The following is a 20,328-nucleotide window of genomic DNA, read 5'->3' as shown; positions in this document are numbered from 1 at the left end:
GCTGGAATTTTGTCTGGCTGGAGCTTGTGCAGGTCTTGTGTATGACATTTCAACTGCTATCAATTCATTTGCAACTGTCCTGCTGTATCTAGAAGACACTGCTTCCTTATAACTGTCCCCTTCCTACGGCATTTATAATCTTTCTGCCTCTTCTGGTGGAGGAGGTGTCATATAGATGCCCCATTTTGGGACAGGCACCCCATAGTCTCTTATTCTCGGTACCTTGACAAGTCGTGGTCTCTGTGTTCATTGCCATCCACCGCAATAAGAAGCTCTCCTGAAGAGGGTTGACAGACACGTGCGTGTATTTTTAAAATTTAAGTTTCTAGGGACATCAGTAGATAACAAAATATTTCCCATGTGCAGAGAAGGAAGGGAAAAGAAGAGGTAGGAAGAAAACCGTAAGCGGCGGGGAAGTGAGGAGTAGAGAGAGATGGTAAATCCTGAAGATATTCCAAGTGGAGACAAGGAATTTTCGTGGCTTATTCCAGCAATGGCTCTATCTCTTAGTGATGTCAAAGCTGATGAACATAAGGAGACGTAAGAGCAGAGAGAGATTTGTGCAGCAAGTAAGGCCAGCCCTAGAAGTAATTCTCAGAGCAGTAATTTTTCCTAACAAAGAAAGCAAGCTGCATTGACTGGGGAAATCACAGGTGTTGGGATAGGAAAACCTCATTTACCATGGGGGTGGGGATGGTAGGGGCACACACTCCGTCCTCAGTTCAAGTTCACATGTCACACATTTGACAAATTAACAAACAAGTGGTGTGGCTGTAAACACCTCTGGGAGGATTTTGCATTATAATGAGTAAAGATTGTTCTGGATCACCTCAAGGAAATATGTGAGAATGATTCAGAGCTTTTGGCTGGTCCTTCAGCATTGCTTTGAAAGGCTGAAGGTTCAAGGCTAATCAGAACAGAGCACATCCCCAAAGGCATGTTGAGAGACATTTAAAGGGGCAGCAGACTTTACCTAAGTATAGCAAGTTGCTCCTAGAAGTGGCTACCTAGAAACTGTCTTCCTACTTCAGAAGGGAGTTGTGTTTGTTAAGTTTTCCTAAAGCTTTGTTGCTTTTGTTTTGTTTTGTTTTCAGTCTCTTCTTCGGATATGAAAGTCTGGAATCTTCTCTGCAGAGTTGGAGGCAAAGAGATTTATCAGGAACATCAAAAGAGACATGCTATGAATACATATACATCATATACATACACATACACACACATACATATACATCCTCTCTCTCTCTCTCTCTCTCTCTCTCTCTCTCTCTCTCTGTCTCTATCTCATCTCTATCTCTATCTCCTTGCCACAAGGGAGTGGCATTCTGCCTTCAGCTCAAATTTCTCTCCTTTAAATTGGCTTTCCAGGCAGTTAGAAAAACCCAGACAGCTAATGCAGTAGAGCGCAGGGAAATTCCAAAGTACTTCCCAGACTAAGCAATAGTAGCACATGTGTCCATCACCCACTGCTTATAAACCAAAGCCAAAAACATCCATTGGATGAGGGAAAATTGGGGCAGAAACTCACAGAAGAGGCAGGGAGTGAAGCAGGCGTCACAGAGGGCTGCTGCTTACTGGTTTGCTCCCTATAGCTTGCTCAGTCTGCTCTCTTATACAACCACGACCACCTGCCCATGGGTGACACTGCCAACAGTAGGTGTCACCCTCCCACATCCATAATTAATCAAGAAAGTGTCCCATAGATTTGACTATAGGCCCCTCTGATGGAGGCATTTTCTCAATTGAGCTTCCCCTTTAACTCTGGTTGTGTCAAGTTAACAAAGACACCAACCAGCACATCCTTTAATGGCCAATCTATGAAAGCTGAAATCTGATCCTGAGGTTAGAGGACCCAAGAGCCAGTGGAATACACAGAAGGAAAAACAAAGAGGGGAAGGGAGGGAGAGAAGGGGAGGGGGAAGAGGATGGGGGGGGGGAGAAGGAGGAACCCTTTCCTGTTTATGTCCTGTGGATTTAAAAAATGCCATTAAAAACATTGTATACAAATAGACTGGAGACGATTTTGGGACTCCATCAGGGACCTGCGTCATTCTCATCTGTATACACAATTTTACCAGCAAGGCAAAGCTTTCTGAAGAGAGACAGATGCTGGCTTTTCCAACTAAACAAAAGTAGGAGCGGAGGTGACGTTTGAAAGTCTACAGAGAAGAAAAACACATTCAAAGAAGTTTCTTTTTTTCTTTCTTTTTTTTTTTTTTTTCGAGACAGGGTTTCTCTGTGTAGCCCTGGCTATCCTGGAATTCACTCTGTAGACCAGGCTGGCGTCGAACTCAGAAATCCACCTGCCTCTGGCTCCCAAGTGCTGGGATTAAAGGCGTGCGCCACCAGAAGTTCCTATGTTATTCACCAGGTGGAGGTGGAGCCTCACAGTAAGACAGGCACAGAGGACACTGGGGAAGAAGAACCAGATAGCAGGAAATCAGCCTCCCAATAGTGGGAAGATGGGTTGCGAAAGTCTGAGACAAACCATGTCATGCAAAACCCACCAAAACAAAAGGCGAACAAACCAATGTTTGCTTTCTAGAATAGAAAAGCAAAGATGATTTCTCTGATCTTGGCTGCTTAAGACTGGGATAGAAATACCAAAACAGAGATTAATACCACTGGTCAAAGGATGGACATAATGCCTTCTTTAATTTTGATGTTGACTTAGCTTCGCCTGTGTTTCGTTGGATTGAGACTCTATTCCAAAATCCCTTGCTGAATGAAGAAGAGGCAAAATTGGCTGGAGAGATGGCTCAGTGGTTAAGAGTGCTTACTGCTTTTTCAGAGGACTGGAGTTTGGCTTGCAACAACTATATAGTGGGTCACAACTACTTATAATCCCAGCGTCCAGGGAATCCCATGCCCTCTTATGACCTCTCTCTGCAGGCACCAGCACTCACACATGCATGCCCACACAAAGGAATAATTTTAAAACAACAACAACAACAACAAAACAAGAGTCAAATAAGATAGGAAATTCAAGTGACCCTGTTGCATATGTGAATTCCTCCGATGAGGCTATCTATGTGACATCTATACACTGTTAGGTTACATGTCCTCCAATCAAAAAATCACTGCAATCAATCCCCAACCCTTGCCAGCTACAGAAAGCTGCCATGGCCTGTGAATTCTCCCAAAGAATTGAGTCTTCTTCCTCACTGGTCCTGCCAAGAGCCATCCCAGTGTACAGCCTTCCTTATGACTTTTGGCTGGGAGGCTAGGTCACATGGTGTGACACTAAATCCCCACGCCTGAAAACCTCTAAGTGCAAGAAACTCCCTTTGTCCTATGGAATGGAAATGTTTGTCTCTTCTTTCTAGGCTCCTTCATGCAATTATGAGATAGTGCTATGAGCCTCCTAATGGCTGGAACTAAAAGGAGTTAGAGGTTATTTTCCTTCCGGATCCACATCATCCTATATATGGCAGCTATCTCTCCTAATGCCCTCCCACAAGGCCTCATCATGGCTATTATGCTACTGCTCTCCTAATCAAGATCCTTTGGAGGATAATTTGTCTTACCTTCCTTTCTATGAATCTACAGATTTCTTCATATCTTTAACAGATGCTAGCATCAAATCATCCTGGGGTATAAATTCACAGTATACCACACCTCCTGCCCCTAACAACTTCATGATTTCAAAAAGCAAGGTGTAGTTTCTACTAAGCCTTTTCTCTCCCAGACTGGAGTTTCTCCCTCCTCTGCCTCATCATGTACAGAGCCACTGCAGGTAGCACATATAGAAAACTGGAGATTGAGGCACTCTTATGGGGCTGTCCTGTGGTGCATTAGAGTCACCTACTGTGAATGGAAACAGAAATGGCAGTGTCTCAAGTGGGGGAGGCAAGGTGCTGCTCCAGAGGAGAGAGGATGCTCAGGAGGATGGGAAACCCAACAGTCCCTTTAGTGTGAGTGTCACAGAGAAAATTCCTCTGAATTGGAACATTTCTTTCTGAAAGGTAGCTCATTAAGACCCAAAATGTCCTAAAGGAAGGCTTGCTAAGAATAGAGAAATAAGAAGTCTCAGGGAGTTCTAGAAACTTACAAGGCCCCACTCTCCCTAAAATTATATGAGCAGGGAAGACCAAACTGCCTAGAGAAAAATTCTCCAACTCATCAAACTGCCTGTAAGTTATGTAGATAATTCCATGATCCCAGGTCTTACAAATTGTGACTTATGCTCGGGTGGGTTTTAGATGATGGTGTGCCTTAGAGCCATCTATGTTCCTGTAAGTAGCCCTTAACACACACTCCTATAAGTAACCTCAGTAAGCTCACTGGGTCATGCAAGTTGGACTTCAGTGGTATTTTTATTTTGGTCTGTTGTTACTTCCCTATCTGTGCTGAGAAGACATAAGTTCATGTCTCCTCAGGAATAGTACCACAGGACAGAGAGACTTGCTGACTGAGACATTATCAGTTCCCTTTTCTAACATACTCCCCTTCCTCCTTTTGAGCTAATAAAAATATGCCTGGAATCAAGGCACTAACAATTTTCCCTTGGGGCTTTTTGGCTCAAAAATGGCTGTCTTCCCCCTGTATCTTCACAATATCCTCTTTCTATAAGAAGACTAGTCATGTTGGATTTTGACCCACCCAGATAACTCCATTTCAACCTTCTAAGACGTCTATGAGAAGTTTATCTCCGAACATGGTCACATTCTGAGCCGCTTAGGATTGCACATCCAACATAGACTTTGAGGGGATCATAGTAATCGTAACACACAATGCCTATAGCCTTCAACTCCACCTCAGAAGTTGATGAAATTGCACCCTTTCCTGGCCTCTGAGGCATCCAGGCCTGCCCTTGCTATATTATGGGCTGGAATCTTCACAGGTGGAATTCTGGGCATCTATGAATGACAATTAAGAAGTACTCCTGCCTACATAAGCCGTAGTTTCTTGAGATTTTAGCTAATGATCAGGTAATTGGGCACTATCAAATGTGCCAGTGCACACTGAGGCAGGGGAATGCTCATTACTTTGCACTGCCCCAATTAATCAAGCACCTATAGCAATCAGAGCTTCTCCCCTGAGTGTCATCTCTATAACTTCTTTGGTTCCTCACCTCTGACAGAGACTCTTCACACTACTTTCTTGCCTGGCACTTCACGCCCTTTGTGGTATGATGCCTCACCTTCTAAACAAATTATAGGTCTTTAATTCCATGAGACCCAAACCCATAGGCCTGTCTATGGCAGATGACCCCTGAACATGCAGTGGGCTGGGTTCTGGGAGAATCAACTTGACAGTATGTAGGATCACCTGAAAGATGGGCTTCTCAGTATAAATGTGTGGGCGGGGGCAGGGGTAATTTAATTATGTTAATTGGCGGGAAAGACCCATCCAATATGGGAGCCACCATTCCCTAGGTCCGGAATCCTGAACTAAGAGCAGAGAAAGCGAGCCAAGCACTTGTATCTACACTCTTATTATCATTCTCTGCTTCTGACTGTAGATGTGATATGACCAGCTGCTTCAGGCTCCTGCTGCTTGGACCCCCACCCCCATGATGGACAGCATACTAAGATACACCCTTCCTCCTGTAAGCTGTTTTTGCCAGAGTATTTATCACTACATCAGGAAGGAAAGCTAAATAATGGTGGAGACGATTCCAGGCACTTGGGCTATGTTCACTTTTCATAGTAGAGTGAATGCAAATTCTGAAGACGGGTCTGAGTGACATCAGAGGCACACAACTGCAACCAAGCTCCACTGCCACTCTTCTGCCCATGCACCAACTCAAGGAATGGCCTTTCCCGGCTCATTGTCTGCATCAATGAAGAGCCCACACCTTTCTGTGAGAGAGTATTTTTTTCTGGTTGTGTCTGCTTTATCAGCATTGGAGAAAATGACATAATATTTGTTCATGGAAGAAAGGACATTGTCGTGAGGACAGTGGGGAGAGAGGAAGAGAAAGAGGGCTGGATAGTGGTTGCATCAGAAGTAGGTGTGAGCTGCAGGGCCCGAAGGGGTCCTGGGAACAGTTGGGTCCTCCCTGGATTACTCTGGACAGGGACACATGTGGGTTTGGGCAGCTCACAGGATAACAGGAATCTTCTCTTTGATCGGGGAGGTGGGTGCCGAATCCCCACCGAGAAGCTTCTTCTCTGTCTCTTCGTCATTCTGAAAAGACAATAGGAAGGAGAGATTAATGAATGGAAGATAAAGCATGAGGAGGTGTCCACACTTGAAACCAACAGAAGAAAGGACGGACAGGGAATGACAACAAGGAGGGGATCTCCAGCAGGAAAGATAAGGGGTGAAGTAGGGGGAAGTGAGGCACAGACTTCGACAGAATGGGGAACGAGCGTGAAGGCAGCCACAGAGAAGCACGAGGTCGCAGAAGCCAGCCAGGACACAAGGTGAGTTTACACGTCACAGACAGTGAGGGATGAGTGAAGATCAGGGACTTCTGAACCCATGTGCTCCTCTCCTGTGTTCACTGCTGAGACTCATACTGTCCAGCAATCCCCTTCCTGAACACTCACCAGGGCCTGGGAGTTCCGGCCGCACATACTTCGGAGACTTAGTCCCAGGGAAGCCACAGACACAACAATCTCCAGGATACAGACAACGGTGAACATGATGCAGAATGCTAGGAACAAGTTCTAGAGGCAAAGGAAGAACAGACTCAGTCAAGTGTTGGTCCCCCTAATTCACATCGCCACCTTACCAAAGCCACACTCAGTCCAGACACTTTCCAGCAAAGCATCTTCTAGTGACAAGGTGGACACCATTTCTAATCCACTTGCTTGACTGGTGGAAATGACACTATGCCATCAGTGGGCATCATCACTGGCCTGGCAGCTTCAATTCCTCCCTCTCGACAAGTCCACCATACTCCTGGGACCTGATTGCTGTACTGGGAAGCCAGAGGCATATGAAGAAACTGCTGTAGGTTCTCAGGGTGACAGCCCATCTGAGCTCCCAAGTCAAGAGCCATATCATCTGCCTGTCACACGAGTGCCTCAGTGTGAATGCCCAGCCCTAGTGAGCTCTTGGATGACCACACCCACTATCTCTCTAGGAAAACCCAGGTGTGAACTGTCTCAACCCAGCCAACCCAGATAATCATGAAAACTAAGAACAAAGTGGCATTTAAATCTATCATATCTGGGAGGTGATATCTTATGCATCTGTAAGTAGATAAGCAGAATAGCCATTCAATCGAAAGGACAGAGGGGTGGCCCACAGTCTGCCCCTCCCCCACCTTTAATTCAGAGATATTCATGTATAAAAGTCTGAGAAACGCTCCCAGCTTCAATGACAGCTTTCTAACCAAAGGCCTTGGGGTGAAGGCAAAATACACAGAACTTGCTCATTCCTGCCCTCCAGGGCTCCAGTCCCTGAGAGAGGGGGTTGTGTGGGTTCAGTTCTCACCATCATCATGTTCAGGTACTCTCTGCACTGCTCCGTCTTCCAGTCTGGTTCAGCGTATTGCGATAACTCATACCGGTCCATGCTTATTTTCAAGAAGTCGCATGTGGAACTGATCTCGAAGTAGTAGAAACCGCTCGTTTGCCAGATTAAGCTCTTCACACCCAGAACGGTAGCAGCTACAGCTGTGGCAATGCAAGCCAGGAGGAGCAGACGTGATGTGTGGCCCTGGAAGAGAGGTCTAGATGCAGATTCTGCTCCTCAGTGGCAGAGTCACAGAACCACAGCCTCAAACCAGCCCAACTTCCCCTGCTGCTGTGGTGGGAAGCCCCTTCTAACCCCTCTGGAAAGACCCATTTTATTAGTAACTGAAGGATAACAGGTAAAAAAAAAAAGTGCAGGGATTGCAGCCATTTTGGAGGGTAGCGATGAATAGTGTTGAGAAAAAGGAAGCTGAGACTCACAGACAGTTTTCCTTGCCACTTCTCGTGGATAACAGTTCCAACTCCAGCTACAATTGCCTGGAAAGAGAAGACACCAGAAAGAAAATGGCCTCCAGTTTACCTTTTTGGCTAGGTTTCCCATCATGCTTCCAAGAACAGCTCCTCAGCCCAAATAAATCAGGGTTCAGAAGGCCAGCCAGCCAAAGCAAAACTCAGCATACGAATAGACACTTGTCACCCGTGTCCTGCCCTTTCTAACCTTGCCCATGAAAAGAAGTGCTTGAGGTTTTCTCCAACCCTGAGGCAACTGTTACCCTTTGCCTCCACTGAGCTTCTTGCTAGTGTCTTACTTACCACAGACCCTGACCAGAAGGCACAGCCAGAGGCACACAGCTCAGTCCAAGGCCCGAAGTAGAGACACACCCCAAGAACACAGCTCATAAGTCCCAGCAATATCTGGGTCACCTGCAAGACAGGAGGGAAAAACATAACTCCCTTCACATCCCAGGGATGACTGTGTAACTCTGACCTAGGGACTTTTCCTCTGCTGTGGCCTCCTTGTAGCTCTGACTCTGGAAGGATCTGTCCTAACATCCATTGAGTCGCACCGCTCTGTGTTGTTCTCCATCTATCTATCTTTCATTACCTAATGTCATCACTTTCTGTCAATTCTTATCATGTCTGTCTCCTTCTCCCTCTGGAATATCATCCTGTCAAATTCAGCACCTACCCTCAGCATCCGATCCCAACCTAACTCCTCATATCTAAACACAGTGTGGAGGGCGCTGTGTAGACAGGTTGTAGTGCTGAGGGGTAGGGGATGAGCATGTAGAGACATACATGAGCCCTTGAATTCAATCCCCAGGGCCAGATAAGCCTCGATGAGGTTATCTATGCCTGTAAGCCCAGCACTGGGAAAGTGGAGGCAGGGAATTCAGAAGTCCAAGGCCATATTAATACATGGCTAATTTGAGGCCAGCATAGACTATATAAGGTCTTATCTGAGAGGAAAAAAGATGTGCTACAGAGACCCCTTTTTGAGAAAGGTGTGGCTGCAGATAGCCTACCTTGAGGGACATGCTCCAGTCTTTCAAGTCAAGTCAGGCTCCTTAAGGAATCATCTCAGGCAGTGATTACACAAGGTGGCATTTAAAGGGCCATTTCCTTGAACCACGGAGCTTTCCTGACAGGCTATCCTACCATGTGATGCTCCCCACTGCTCAAGCCCATCTCCATCTTCTCATCTCATCGGTGCAACCCCAATAAACCACAGACAGCCCTAACTCTGATGAGTAATTCTCCTAGAAAACCCAACTGTCGCTGACTGCTGTACCCCATCTGCATGACCTTCCGGCACCTTGGATTCATCCATTAGATTATACCAAACCCTACACCCAAGGATGGCCTCTCCTCTCTTCCAGGGCTCTCATCATCCTCTCTAAACTTCTGCATGTTCCTAGTTTTATCTCTTCCTTACACCCTAAACCCATTCCATCCCAAGTTAGGGGAGCCCATTCAAAAGATCTGGATTTCTGTTTCTCCTCATTACATCCTCTCCGACACACAAGGGCAGAGCCTAGGTCCTTCTTACGTGGGCTCCTTCCAGCTCGGAGGCAGCCTGAGCCCAGTTTGTGCTTGAAACTAATGCACAGAAGTTGGTTCAGAGCTCCTCCTCCCATCACTCACGGCTTCTGGCAAAATGGCTCCTTAGTCGGGAGCCCCTTTCTCTCCAGTCTTTACTTTCACAGCACTGGGTGCCCTGTTCCTGGCACTCCTTTATCTTGAAAGTCCTTTCCTTTCTGCATCCTGCTGCTCCCTGTCTAGCCCATTCCCATTCTGCCCAGGGTCTAGCTCACACACCGGATCCTCAGGCGAGATGCCCCGTGCTTACGTCACCAGATCTACTTTTAACTGTAGTCGTGCTGAACACTTCTAGGCTCAGGGGTTCTCTCCGCCTCTCCTTGAAGGGTTTGGTTAGTGTTGTCTCGCTTCTGTAGCCCTTGATTCCCAAGAACTAACTCAAAGGAAGACCTGAACTCACAGTCCTTAAACTCTTCTCCCGTCACCCAGTCTCTGTTGGGCACAGCCCTCTCTGTGCCAGAGGAGGTTGGTTATGCCTTTCCATCCAAGTCCCTGCAGAGAAAATTCCAAATCCTGGCCCCAAATGCAAGAGGACCCGTGAGCTTGTATGCTTCCCTGAGGATTCGGCACATTTTACTTTGCATCCTATCCAAGAGGGGAATCCCCACCCTCTGTGACACCTCAGGAACCCACAACCGCTCCACTCTTACCCCTAGAGACAGCTGCCCATAGCGGATTCTGGCCTTGGAGGGCTTAGTGGCCTGAGGGCAGGAGAGAAACTTCTTCAGGGAGCCCATAGCTCCCAGCAGCTGCTCCAAAGCTGAACTGTGGTGGATGTGGATGCTGATATGAGCAGACTGGGGGCATGTGGAGGCCACTTTGACTCCATCCACAGTCACTGTGGTTTGGGCCATTTTTCCTGCGGGGGGGGGGGGAACCACACAACAGAGACAGATGAAGTACAGGGATTAGGACAGGAAACGTGGAGTAAGGAGTAACTCAAGGACTCAGGTGAAGAGGATCTTCCAGGCAGGGCAGATACCGTGTCTCAGTGGCCCTGATTTGAGATTGAAATCACCTCTAGAGCCTTTCACAAGGCACAGCCCTGGGCCCCTCCCCCAAAGGATTAATGGAAAGTTATCGTTCGAATGTTCTGCTCTTCTGTGGTGTTCCTTGCAGGCTCACACAGCTTGCTTGACTGGAGGTGCTTTTGGTGGGGGTGGATTGTGGAGATTTAGGAAGTGGAGACTCATTGGAAGATGTTAAGTCAATAGGGAGTGTCTTTGAAGAGCATCTAACCCCCGCCCCATATTCATTTCTCCCCTCTCTCTCCCCTCTTCCTTCTCTTTTTCCTTCCTGACAACCTTGAGGCAAGCAGCCTCTAGGACACATTTCCCTCTGCCCTTATATTTGCCTTACTTGAGGCCCAGAGCAATGACTTGACCTCAGTTCAAAATGCCAAAAAACCAGCAATCCATGCAAACAAACCTATACATCTACCCTCCTTCATGTTGCTTTAGTCACAGTAACAAGGCTGCCTAACATAGCTTGGCTTAGGTTTCAGTGGGACAAAAAGGAACCCAAGTTTACACACACACACACACACACACACACACACACACACACACCATGATACTTTTACTAGTTAAAAAGTTGAAAAAGAGGGTCAAGGAGATGGCTCAGTGGATAAAATAGCTGCAGAGGTCCAAGAATGGCTTCCTGTAATCCCAGCACTTGTGAGGTAGAGACAGGATCCCCAGGGCAGGCTGGCTAGCTAAGGCCTGCGTTTAGCTGGGAGAATCCACTTTAATTAAATAGATATTAATCAAAGAAAACATGCAATGTCAACTTTGGGCTTCCACAGGCATGCTCACACACATACATGTGCACCTACACATACACATACACATATGTGCCCATATACACATCAACACATTTCAACATACATGCACACAGACTATACAAGTATACACAAAAGTACAAAAGATAAAATGAGTGTAACTTTAAAAGCTTCCTTTGTGCCTTCTTTCAGTTGCCGAGTCGCCTTCCATATGGGAACTAACAAGACCAGTTTCTTTAAGAGCCTCCAGTGGCATGTTCTGTATACAAGATTATGTAAACATATTCCCTCACTCCTCCTCACAAATGGCCACCTATCATACACGGTTCTCTGCAACACAGCATTGATGTGTCCATATATTTTAGAATCATCCCACACCAGTCTACCCAAAGCTTACATTTATATGACGACATAATACTCCTATGTATGTGTGTGTCTGTCATAATATCGGAACAGTATCCTAGTGACAGACACTCAGGTTATTTCCAACCCCTTTGTATCACAACCAGGGTAGAAGGAATAATGCATATTTAGTGGCCGTTGTCAGTGACCCCTGGTGGATGTGGTATGACCATATAGGATAGTAATGCAAGAATGAACCTGCTCTTCCACTTCCCTGAGTGTGCCAGCAACTTCTGCTTTCTTCTGTGTTACCTAAGAGATATCATTCTATTATAGGTTTTTATTTAATGCAAACACTTGCTCCAGTTTCAATGCTTATTTTGAAGTCTGACAAATGTCTATCTTCATCCAAATACAGCTACAATCAAGGCATAGAAATGTGTGTACTGCAAAAAGTTCTTTCTAGGTGTGGTGGCACATACCTTTAATCCCAACACTCTGGAGGCAGAGGTGGGTAGATTTTTGAGAGTTGGAGGATAGCCTGGTCTACATAGCAAGTCCGGGGCCTGCCAAGGAATACAGAATGAGCTCCTGTCTAAAAAATAAAAATAACAATTCCCCAGTACCCTCTCCAAGTAAAGCCTCTTCCCTGGGCTCTCCAGCTTGGTCCTGTCGGTGTTTTAGCAGCTGGCTGGCAGTTTGTTTTTGAAAGGCATTTTTTTTTTTTAGTTTATTCTTTTGTAAGTTCCTCCTTCTCACACTTCCTGATTTTTTTTCATAGAAAATTGGAACTATGCACACATACCCACATGAGCAGGCGTGTTTAAATTACAAACATGTAGTAATTTAAAAAGAGATGTCTATCTTTGGACTGTATGTTATAATTTGGTATATACAGAGGCGAGGACCTACGGCGCTGGTCCAGTTATTAATTTCTGAAAAACGGTTTCTACTGTGGTATATACTACCTTTCTTCCACTGATTAAAACCACTGCCCTGAGTTTCCATGGGTCCTTGGGCCCATGAGGTCTTCATATTCTGCCTATGTGAATTCTGATTACTTCCTCAGCACTGCCTTCCTTCTAATCAGCACAGAACTTAACACAGCTTTCCGACTCTCTCCTGTTACTGGTTTACAACAGCCATTTTAGCCCCTCTGATGACTTGCCTCTATCCAAAAGAAGCTCTGTGCAGTGGCTCTCCTGGGCAGTCTAGTCAAGCATCCATTCTGACTGGACATTGACGACCACTCCGGGCACTTCTTTTTGCATCCCTTTGTGTTCTCCCCACACCACAGAGCACCTTCCACTCACCTGTGCACCTCGGAGTTGAAAGCACAGAAGTCTCACAACTCTTCAGGAGGGATGAAGAGACTTGGACTTCACAGACAAAAATGAAGGCCTCAGGGTCTCGCCTTCCCTTGAGATTCAAGAAATAAAGTCTCAGATGTCTGTGTGCTGGCCCTCTCCAGACCCCCAGTGCTACCACTGCTCTGGCCACTCAGAATTCCTTTGCTTCCTCTGCAGAGCAGGAACTAAAGCCTTAGGCACCAAGAAACCTCTCACCACTGCTGGTACCACTCCAGATAGTGGCTCTCTGATATCCCTTCTCCCAGTGCCCAGAAACACCCCACCGCCATCCCACCTCTGCGTGGTCTCAAAGGTCCTGCTCTCAGAACGCAGATGTGAGGCACTGGTAATTATGGAAGGCAAAGCCAGACTCTGGCCTCTCCAGCCTCAGCCCTGTTTCCAGAGTCACTTCCTCTGTCCAACATGTCCCTCCCTCCCCAAAGCCCTACAGGAAAGCAGAGATAGAATGAAAAAGAAGCATCCTGGGCCAAGATGAAGCTTGAGGAGTAGGCTTGGAGACCCCTATACTCCAAAAAGGGGCTACCCTGGGGCTGTGAAGGGTCCTGCGTCACCTGCTGTCCTCTGAGATGGGTGGGGCTGGAACTGAGAGGTCTGGGAGGAGCTGACTTAAAGCTGACCCCCAGAGAGAGGAGAGCAAGAAGGGGTGGAGGAATGGAGACCTGATGTGGAGTCTCTCAGCTTTCCAGTAAGTAGCTGACAGGAAAGGGCCCTACTTGAGGGGGTTCCATCAAGAGTAGATGACCAGGCCTGCTGTAGTAGGGATGCAGGTGACACAGGGACACTCACATACCCAAGGTAGCACTGGCCTGCACTTGTTCAGAAAGCTCTAGCCCTGACAGGACTGGGAGAGAAAGCACTGTGCAATCAAAGGATTCCACAGGATCCATCAGTGCCAACCCCAACTCAGTGCCTACCTCACCCACCTTTTCCAGCTCTCCGGTGCCCAGTGAGGATCTGACTGCTGGAAAGCCCCTGAAGGAGCCCTCAGCCCCAGCTGCCTGCAAGGAAGTGCTGAAGTCTGTCCCTCCTCCCTCCCCTTCTGGCTCCCACCCAAGTTCTTCCTCCTGCCAGGGCTGAAGTTCTCAACTACAGCCAGCTCCTCTCTGTGAGCTTCGGCCTCCCTGCTGCACACTCCCCTGGTCCCAGAGGAATCAGGTGAGTTAGCCCACCATCACCTCAGCATAGCCCGTTTCCCAGTCCACCCAGATCCTTCCAGTCTGGCTCCCTGAGAGCTTGTTAGGGGAATGGGCACACTAGGGTGTGCCTCTAGGAACAGGTATGGCCTCCATCTCTGCCACTCAATTCTGTGTGGACAGGGTCAGTCAGTGCTTGTCGTTCATCCAAGGAGACGGGGGCTTCCTGGTGAGATGGTCTCTGGGACACTGATAGGCATGAGATAATTGCATCAGAAGCTTATCGGACAGCTAGAGGGAGACACTGTTTAAGGGGCTTGGCCTCTGACCTGGATTCAGAAAACTCTGGGGAGAAGAGACCCAGTCAGGGGTGGGATTGAGAGGTAAGTCATGAGGATACAGATCCACAGCCAGGGGCAGCCTTTCTGTGTCCCTGTCACACACACACACCCCAACTCTAAAAATCTGCCAAATATTTCTTCCTGCTGTTCCTTTTCTCCATCACAGATTATGTCCAAAGACATGGAGACTGCAGCCGTTGGTGAGGTGGGCCCTGAGGCCCCTCAACCCACCCACATTGATGTGCACATCCATCAGGAGTCTGTTCTGGCCAAACTCCTGCTGGCCGGATGCTCAGTGCTAAGGGTTCCAGCATCTGCTTCCATCCAGAGCCAGGGCAGCAGCCGAGTGCTGGTGGCCTCCTGGGTGAGAGTAACTACATGCTTGATGGGCCAGGGAAGGGACCCTCACTCAGGCTAAGGAAAGTTTTCTTTTCTTGATTGCCATATTTTCCTCTGGCCTCCTTTCTGCCTAAGACGTTGAGTTGGTGTTATCTTCTTATTAGATATCAGTGCAAGCTGTGTGCATAGACAGTTTCAGCTACTGGGTAGCCCTCTCTCTGCTGGAGAGCTGTGTTTCAAGTCCTCTTTCTTCCAGGTGGTGCAGACTGTGCTGGGGGTTCTGAGTGTGGTTCTGGGTGGAATCCTCTACATCTGCCATTATTTAGCCATGCATACCGAAGGTGCCCCCTTCTGGACTGGGATCGTGGTGAGTGTGGCAACAGGAAGGTGTATGGCTGCCCGAGGGCACAGGGATGGCTTTCCCTCTGCTTCCCTTCCACCATTGATGTGGTGTCCCAGAGTTTGTAGCCAAACAAGATCTGAATGACGTCAGCCAGTTTGGTGCTTGTGTACATGACAAGTGATGAAATGGTTGCCTGGGTAGCCCCAAGTTAGCTTCGTCTCTTGTCCCATGCTTCTCCCAGCAGGCTGACAGAAGCTACTTGCCATCAGTAGTCATCAATAGTTAAGGTTCTCAGGGCTTACCTACCTCTAATGCCTGCCTTGAGACAAGGGGAGTGGAGCATGTCAGACAGGAAGCACCGTCTTCTGGCTCGCTTACTTTCTTATGCTCATCCTATGGGGATCCAGGGAAGAATTCTGTCAGAAGAGTGCTATCATTTTTTTGTTTTTTGTTTTTTGTTTTTTGTTTTTTGTTTTTTGTTTTTTGTTTTTTGTTTTTCGAGACAGGGTTTCTCTGTATAGTCCTGGCTGTCCTGGAACTCACTCTGTAGACCAGGCTGGCCTCGAACTCAGAAATCCGCCTGCCTCTGCCTCCCAAGTGCTGGGATTAAAGGCATGCGCCACCAGCACCCAGCGAGTGTTATCATATTTAATGACAGCTAGTTAGATTGAGCTGGTTAAGTTGTGGGTACAAAGAACTTTCTGACAGAGCCACACTTTCAAAACAGCAAAACATATTTATTGAGAGGGGAGATTAAAGTAACCATGCTAATCCATCCAATGGCAGAAATATATGGATTAGTTATAGACTAATCAAATAGGATCAGGACCCATATGTCCACTGAACTTCATCACACTTCCTGTCCTTCCATCCTAGCCAGATGGCCCCAATAGCTGCTGAGACAAGTGTCTGGACTCAAGGCTGCCGAAAGTCACATTCCGTGTTCCCAGCTTTTCCAACAACATGGACTTTGACCCACAAGATCCCTGGTCCTTGGAATGTTAAGAATATTTAGTGTGACTTTAAAAGAAGGCTGTAGGGATGGATAGGAAGGTTCCCACCTGGCTTAACTGTGTGCACTTAGGTGTCAATAAAACTGTGCCCTACAGCTTCACAGTTATGCTCCAGACTCATTGTCCCATACAGTTACTCCACCATAAGCAACAGAACGTAGCACAACATCTGGGATGCAGAGGGAATGCATAGGCCATGTAGCTGGCACTACAGATGGCAGGCACAGGACAAATGAGGCAGGGGATTGATGGACATTTGTCCTATACTGATTCTTCTTGGTTCAATCTCTCCATAGGCTATGCTGGCCGGAGCTGTTGCCTTCCTTCACAAGAAACGGGGTGGTATCTTCTGGGTGAGTTTAGGACCAGGCAAGACCCAGGCACTGCCTCAAGGATATCCTAGACTCCCTGGCCCACCCCACACAGGCTGGCTAAAACTGAATCTTTGAGGTCTCCTGCTATCTTCTGCTCTACCTAGGCCCTGATGAGGACCCTTCTGGTGCTAGCAAGTTTCTGCACATCTGTGGCCGCCATCATTCTTGGGTCTCGTGAGTTCAATGTATTCCGGCTCTATCTCGGAGATGATGTCTGTAAAGGTTACACTCCATATCGTTGGTCCACGATGCCCAGCAACACTCCAGCTCCTGAAGAAGATGATAAGAGAGCCTTGTGCCTCTTCTACACAAGCATGCTAAGGGTAAGCAGTCATGGAGAAGGGCAAGTGTGGATAGTGGCAGCGAGACTAAGATGGCTGGTGAGAGAAGGCACTCCATCAACAGTAGGTCCCCCTCCTCCTGGTCTTGGTGATTGTTCCTAAAGATGCAGGAGTGAGTGAGCAAATCAGAAACTGCTCCCACTGCTGTGGGAATCACACACTGTTAGGAAAGAAACACAACCAGCCACAAACCATGATTGACCCAGGATTGCAAACATAGCAAGGGTTACCAACCTGGTTAACGTGTGTCCTTCCTGAAGCAATCACTCACGTTACAGCTCAGGCTGCTGAGGAGAGTGGGAAAGGTTTCCGGTGAGTTCTACCCTCTATATCCATGACCCCTCCCCATTCCAGAAACTGTAGACTTGGAGGTAATGGTTAGAAAGTGACCGCGGTCAGGAGAGAGAATGGAGAGGGGCTGGAGTGTGGCCATCACTCCAGGATGCTTGTCTTTTGCCTGTGTTCCCAGACCCTGCTCTTAAGCCTCCAGGCAATACTCTTGGGTGTCTGGGTGCTGCTGCTCCTGGCTTCTCTCACCCCTGTATGTGTCTACCTCTGGAAAAGATTCTTCACAAAGGTGGTGAGTCCCTGTGTTGGTATGATTGGAGCAGTGGGGCTGTGCATATGAGACATGGTGCTTAGGAAAGAAGGGAGTTCATTATGCAAGTCCCAGAAAGAATCATGTCTTTCTGTCCCATCCAGTACAGTCCCTGTTTCCAACCAATGTTCCTATCCAAAGAAACCAGAGAAGGTCACATCCATCCTAGGCCTGTGGAGCTTTTAGTCACAGGTCCTATGTTGCTGAGACTGGTTCTAGCTGGATCCAGAAGTACCTGGCCTAGAGCACAGAACCTTGTTTTGTTTTCCCTTTTTCTCCTGTCATCAACGTCTCACCTTGGCTTCTTCCTTAGCAAACAGAGGAGAAGAAACTGATGTGTGCAGCTGTAATCTAGCCCTGGCTTTCCTCTTGCTCTGGGTGTCCCTCCTTCTGAAGCCTGAAAGAAGAGTCAGGCAGGAGTAAGAAGACCCTACCCCACTACCAGGGCCATGGCCACTGGCTGGCTCCACCCAGCACCACAGCAGCTCACAACAGCACTTGCTCCTCTTTCCCCACCTTCAGCACCCTGCATCCCTTCTCAGGCAGCAACTTAATAATAAACTCTTGTGTTACTGCTAGCAGATTCTTGCTTTGTCACTCCAGGGAATTCTCACTGGCTGGGAGGCAGGGCAGTGTGAGGACAGCAAGCCTGTGATGCTCCTCACATAGCTCCAATCTCCTACCCAGGTCTAGAATCATGCAACTTGTAAACAACTGACCGGGTGTGCAGGGTGAGGGGTAGGGACTGTCCCCTGAATTATGATTTAAGAAGATGGATGTCTGGGAGTTGGATGAATAGGTTTTTATGTTCACTGTTGAGCAAAATCAAGACATAACACCAAGATACACTCATTTCAGAAGTCTCACTGATTTATTTTCGGCTTGTTGAAAATGGAGACTTGCTATGTAGCACAGTCTAAACTTGAACTCATGATCCTTCTGCCTCAGCCTCCTGAGTATTAGGATTATAGGTGTGTTTTACCATCCTGGTTCTGAAAACCTATTTTTCCCCAAGTTAGTTATCCAATATATTGTCGGAAAAAAACCAGATTAATTGTCTTGTAAAAATACATAAAACTTTAGGACAACATATGATTTGTATATTTAAAAACCTCCAATATCTATGCTATCAAGAATGTAAGAACAACCTTAAAGGCCATAATGGAAGCAGGAGGATGACTCTGGAGAGCTGAGTCTTGCATTGGCCTATACCAGGGTTCCATGAGCACCTGCACAATGGGGTTCCTCCTGAAGTACCCAGAGGGCTCAGCATGTGTCTGTACTCAAGGATAACCTATAACATCAAAAAGATACACCTTAGAATTGAGAGGCAGAAAGACATTCTAGGTGGATTCTAGGGAAGCACATATGACTTCTTACATGGTCCTCTAATGAGAGACCACACAGGTGAGGGCCTGCGTCTGCCAGAGGAACCCTTGTAAAGTTCTGAGACTGAGATTTTACGGAAGGCTGGATACAGGGATATTCTCTCTCTCTCTCTCTCTCTCTCTCTCTCTCTCTCTCTCTCTCTCTCTCTCTCTCTCTCTCTCTCTAATTGAACAGATTGTGCTATCCAAGATTCCCAGAGGGGGAAAGGCAAGCATTCTCTTAAGATCCCATTGCTTGCATAAGCTAGGCAATCACGTACTGCAGAATTTTGTGCCTGTGCATACAAACCCACCCAGTCAACAAAAGAGTATTCTAACAGCCAAAATCTGAGAAGACAATCAAAGCTGCCCTGCCATGATGAAGAGGGTGGTGTGGAGAAGAGGAGAAGGAGGCAGCTGTGGGCAAAGAGGGCTCTATGTATGAGACGAATGCTGACCCCAGGAAGCTGAAGATCCATTAGAGTGAACAGTTGGCAAAACATACAGAGTTAAATTTCAAAACCAAAAGGCCACTGCAACCTCTTCACCTTCACTTCCCATCTAGGAATCTAAATGTGGTCACCAAATATAAAGATTAACCAGCTCACTTATGCTCACCACCTGCAAACTCTACCACCCCCACACCACCCCCACACCACCCCCACATGAGTTTGCAACAGGGGAGGAAAGAAAAGAACCAAAACTTCCAAGATCCTGCTTTTTATTTATTTTTTTTAATTACTTTCAAAGGGGAAATTGATATTTCTCCTTTCTATCTTGTGTGCTTGTATGGGCTGCTAGAGGTCATGGCACAGGTGACCTAACCGGCCTTCGGAGTGTTCTCTGGTTTCCTGTCCTACATCTTTACTGTCTTGCCTGCAGTTGACCATGTTTGTTATTCTCTCAAAGAAGGAAAATAAAATCTTACTTAAAAAATAAAAAGCCGTACTACAGACTAGAGAGATGGCTTAATGGTGAAGGGTATGTACCGCTCTTGCCAAGGGCATGAGCTCACTGGGAGCACCCACGTCAGGCAGCTCACTGTTACTCCAGCTCCAGGGGATCTGATACTGTCTGCTAGCTCCTGTGAGCACTGCACTCCTGTGCAAATACACACACAAACACACATAGACATAATTTTTAAAATACCACTTTTTCTCCTTTCTGTCTGTTGAGAAATGGGGAGTATTTCCACCATACATTCCTGCTGCCATAATGTTCTGTCCCAGTGCCAAGCAACAGTGACACTATGAGCCCAAACCTTTTCCTCCTTAAGAAACAAAAAGCAAAGCAATGGCAAAAATAATCTTATTTTGAGCATTGCAACAACATTCTCATTACTTCAAGGGAACTAGAGCAGTGTCCCCAAGTGAAAGTATAACCTCCCTTCAAGCTTCCACAACAGACATTACATTAGGCAAACCTATTTAGTGGTCAGCAGGATTGACCTGGGCAGAAGGTGTGTCTTCAGAGCACAGAGACAGCAAGCGATGAGCTGCTGGCATTGTTCCCAGATCTTC

The 20,328-nt window shown here is 47.1% G+C and overlaps 2 protein-coding genes across 7 annotated transcripts; one reads left to right on the top strand and one right to left on the bottom strand.

The window, feature by feature from the left end:
- Nucleotides 1-5,798: 5,798 nt before the first annotated feature.
- On the bottom strand, nucleotides 5,799-17,100 carry Tmem176b (transmembrane protein 176B). 5 transcript variants are annotated; one of them, XM_076913366.1, is made up of 8 exons: nucleotides 17,078-17,100; nucleotides 12,903-13,008; nucleotides 10,118-10,326; nucleotides 8,181-8,291; nucleotides 7,848-7,904; nucleotides 7,387-7,611; nucleotides 6,495-6,614; nucleotides 5,799-6,129 (listed from the first exon to the last, which is right to left on the bottom strand). In XM_076913366.1, exons 3-8 carry the CDS (start codon nucleotides 10,319-10,321, stop codon nucleotides 6,043-6,045), a joined length of 804 nt encoding a protein of 267 aa, XP_076769481.1. In that variant the 5' UTR covers nucleotides 10,322-10,326; nucleotides 12,903-13,008; nucleotides 17,078-17,100; the 3' UTR covers nucleotides 5,799-6,042. The 5 variants fall into 5 exon arrangements, with proteins under 5 accessions (XP_076769481.1, XP_034375105.1, XP_034375103.1 ...); XM_034519214.2 differs by lacking the exon at nucleotides 17,078-17,100 and adding an exon at nucleotides 13,883-13,981; XM_034519212.2 differs by lacking the exon at nucleotides 17,078-17,100 and adding an exon at nucleotides 13,511-13,653.
- Nucleotides 13,976-18,019, top strand: Tmem176a (transmembrane protein 176A). 2 transcript variants are annotated; one of them, XM_034519248.2, is made up of 7 exons: nucleotides 13,976-14,114; nucleotides 14,600-14,797; nucleotides 15,029-15,139; nucleotides 16,425-16,481; nucleotides 16,607-16,825; nucleotides 17,313-17,423; nucleotides 17,755-18,019. In XM_034519248.2, exons 2-7 carry the CDS (start codon nucleotides 14,603-14,605, stop codon nucleotides 17,794-17,796), a joined length of 735 nt encoding a protein of 244 aa, XP_034375139.1. In that variant the 5' UTR covers nucleotides 13,976-14,114; nucleotides 14,600-14,602; the 3' UTR covers nucleotides 17,797-18,019. The 2 variants fall into 2 exon arrangements, with proteins under 2 accessions (XP_034375139.1, XP_076769482.1); XM_076913367.1 differs by lacking the exon at nucleotides 17,313-17,423.
- The last annotated feature ends 2,309 nt before the right edge of the window (nucleotides 18,020-20,328 follow it).

The sequence above is a fragment of the Arvicanthis niloticus genome, chromosome 15 (assembly GCF_011762505.2).
Source record: "Arvicanthis niloticus isolate mArvNil1 chromosome 15, mArvNil1.pat.X, whole genome shotgun sequence".
NCBI classification, from domain to species: Eukaryota; Metazoa; Chordata; class Mammalia; order Rodentia; family Muridae; genus Arvicanthis; species Arvicanthis niloticus.
The sequence above is the reverse complement of the archived record's forward strand: the minus strand, read 5'-3'. Positions and strand labels throughout refer to the sequence as shown.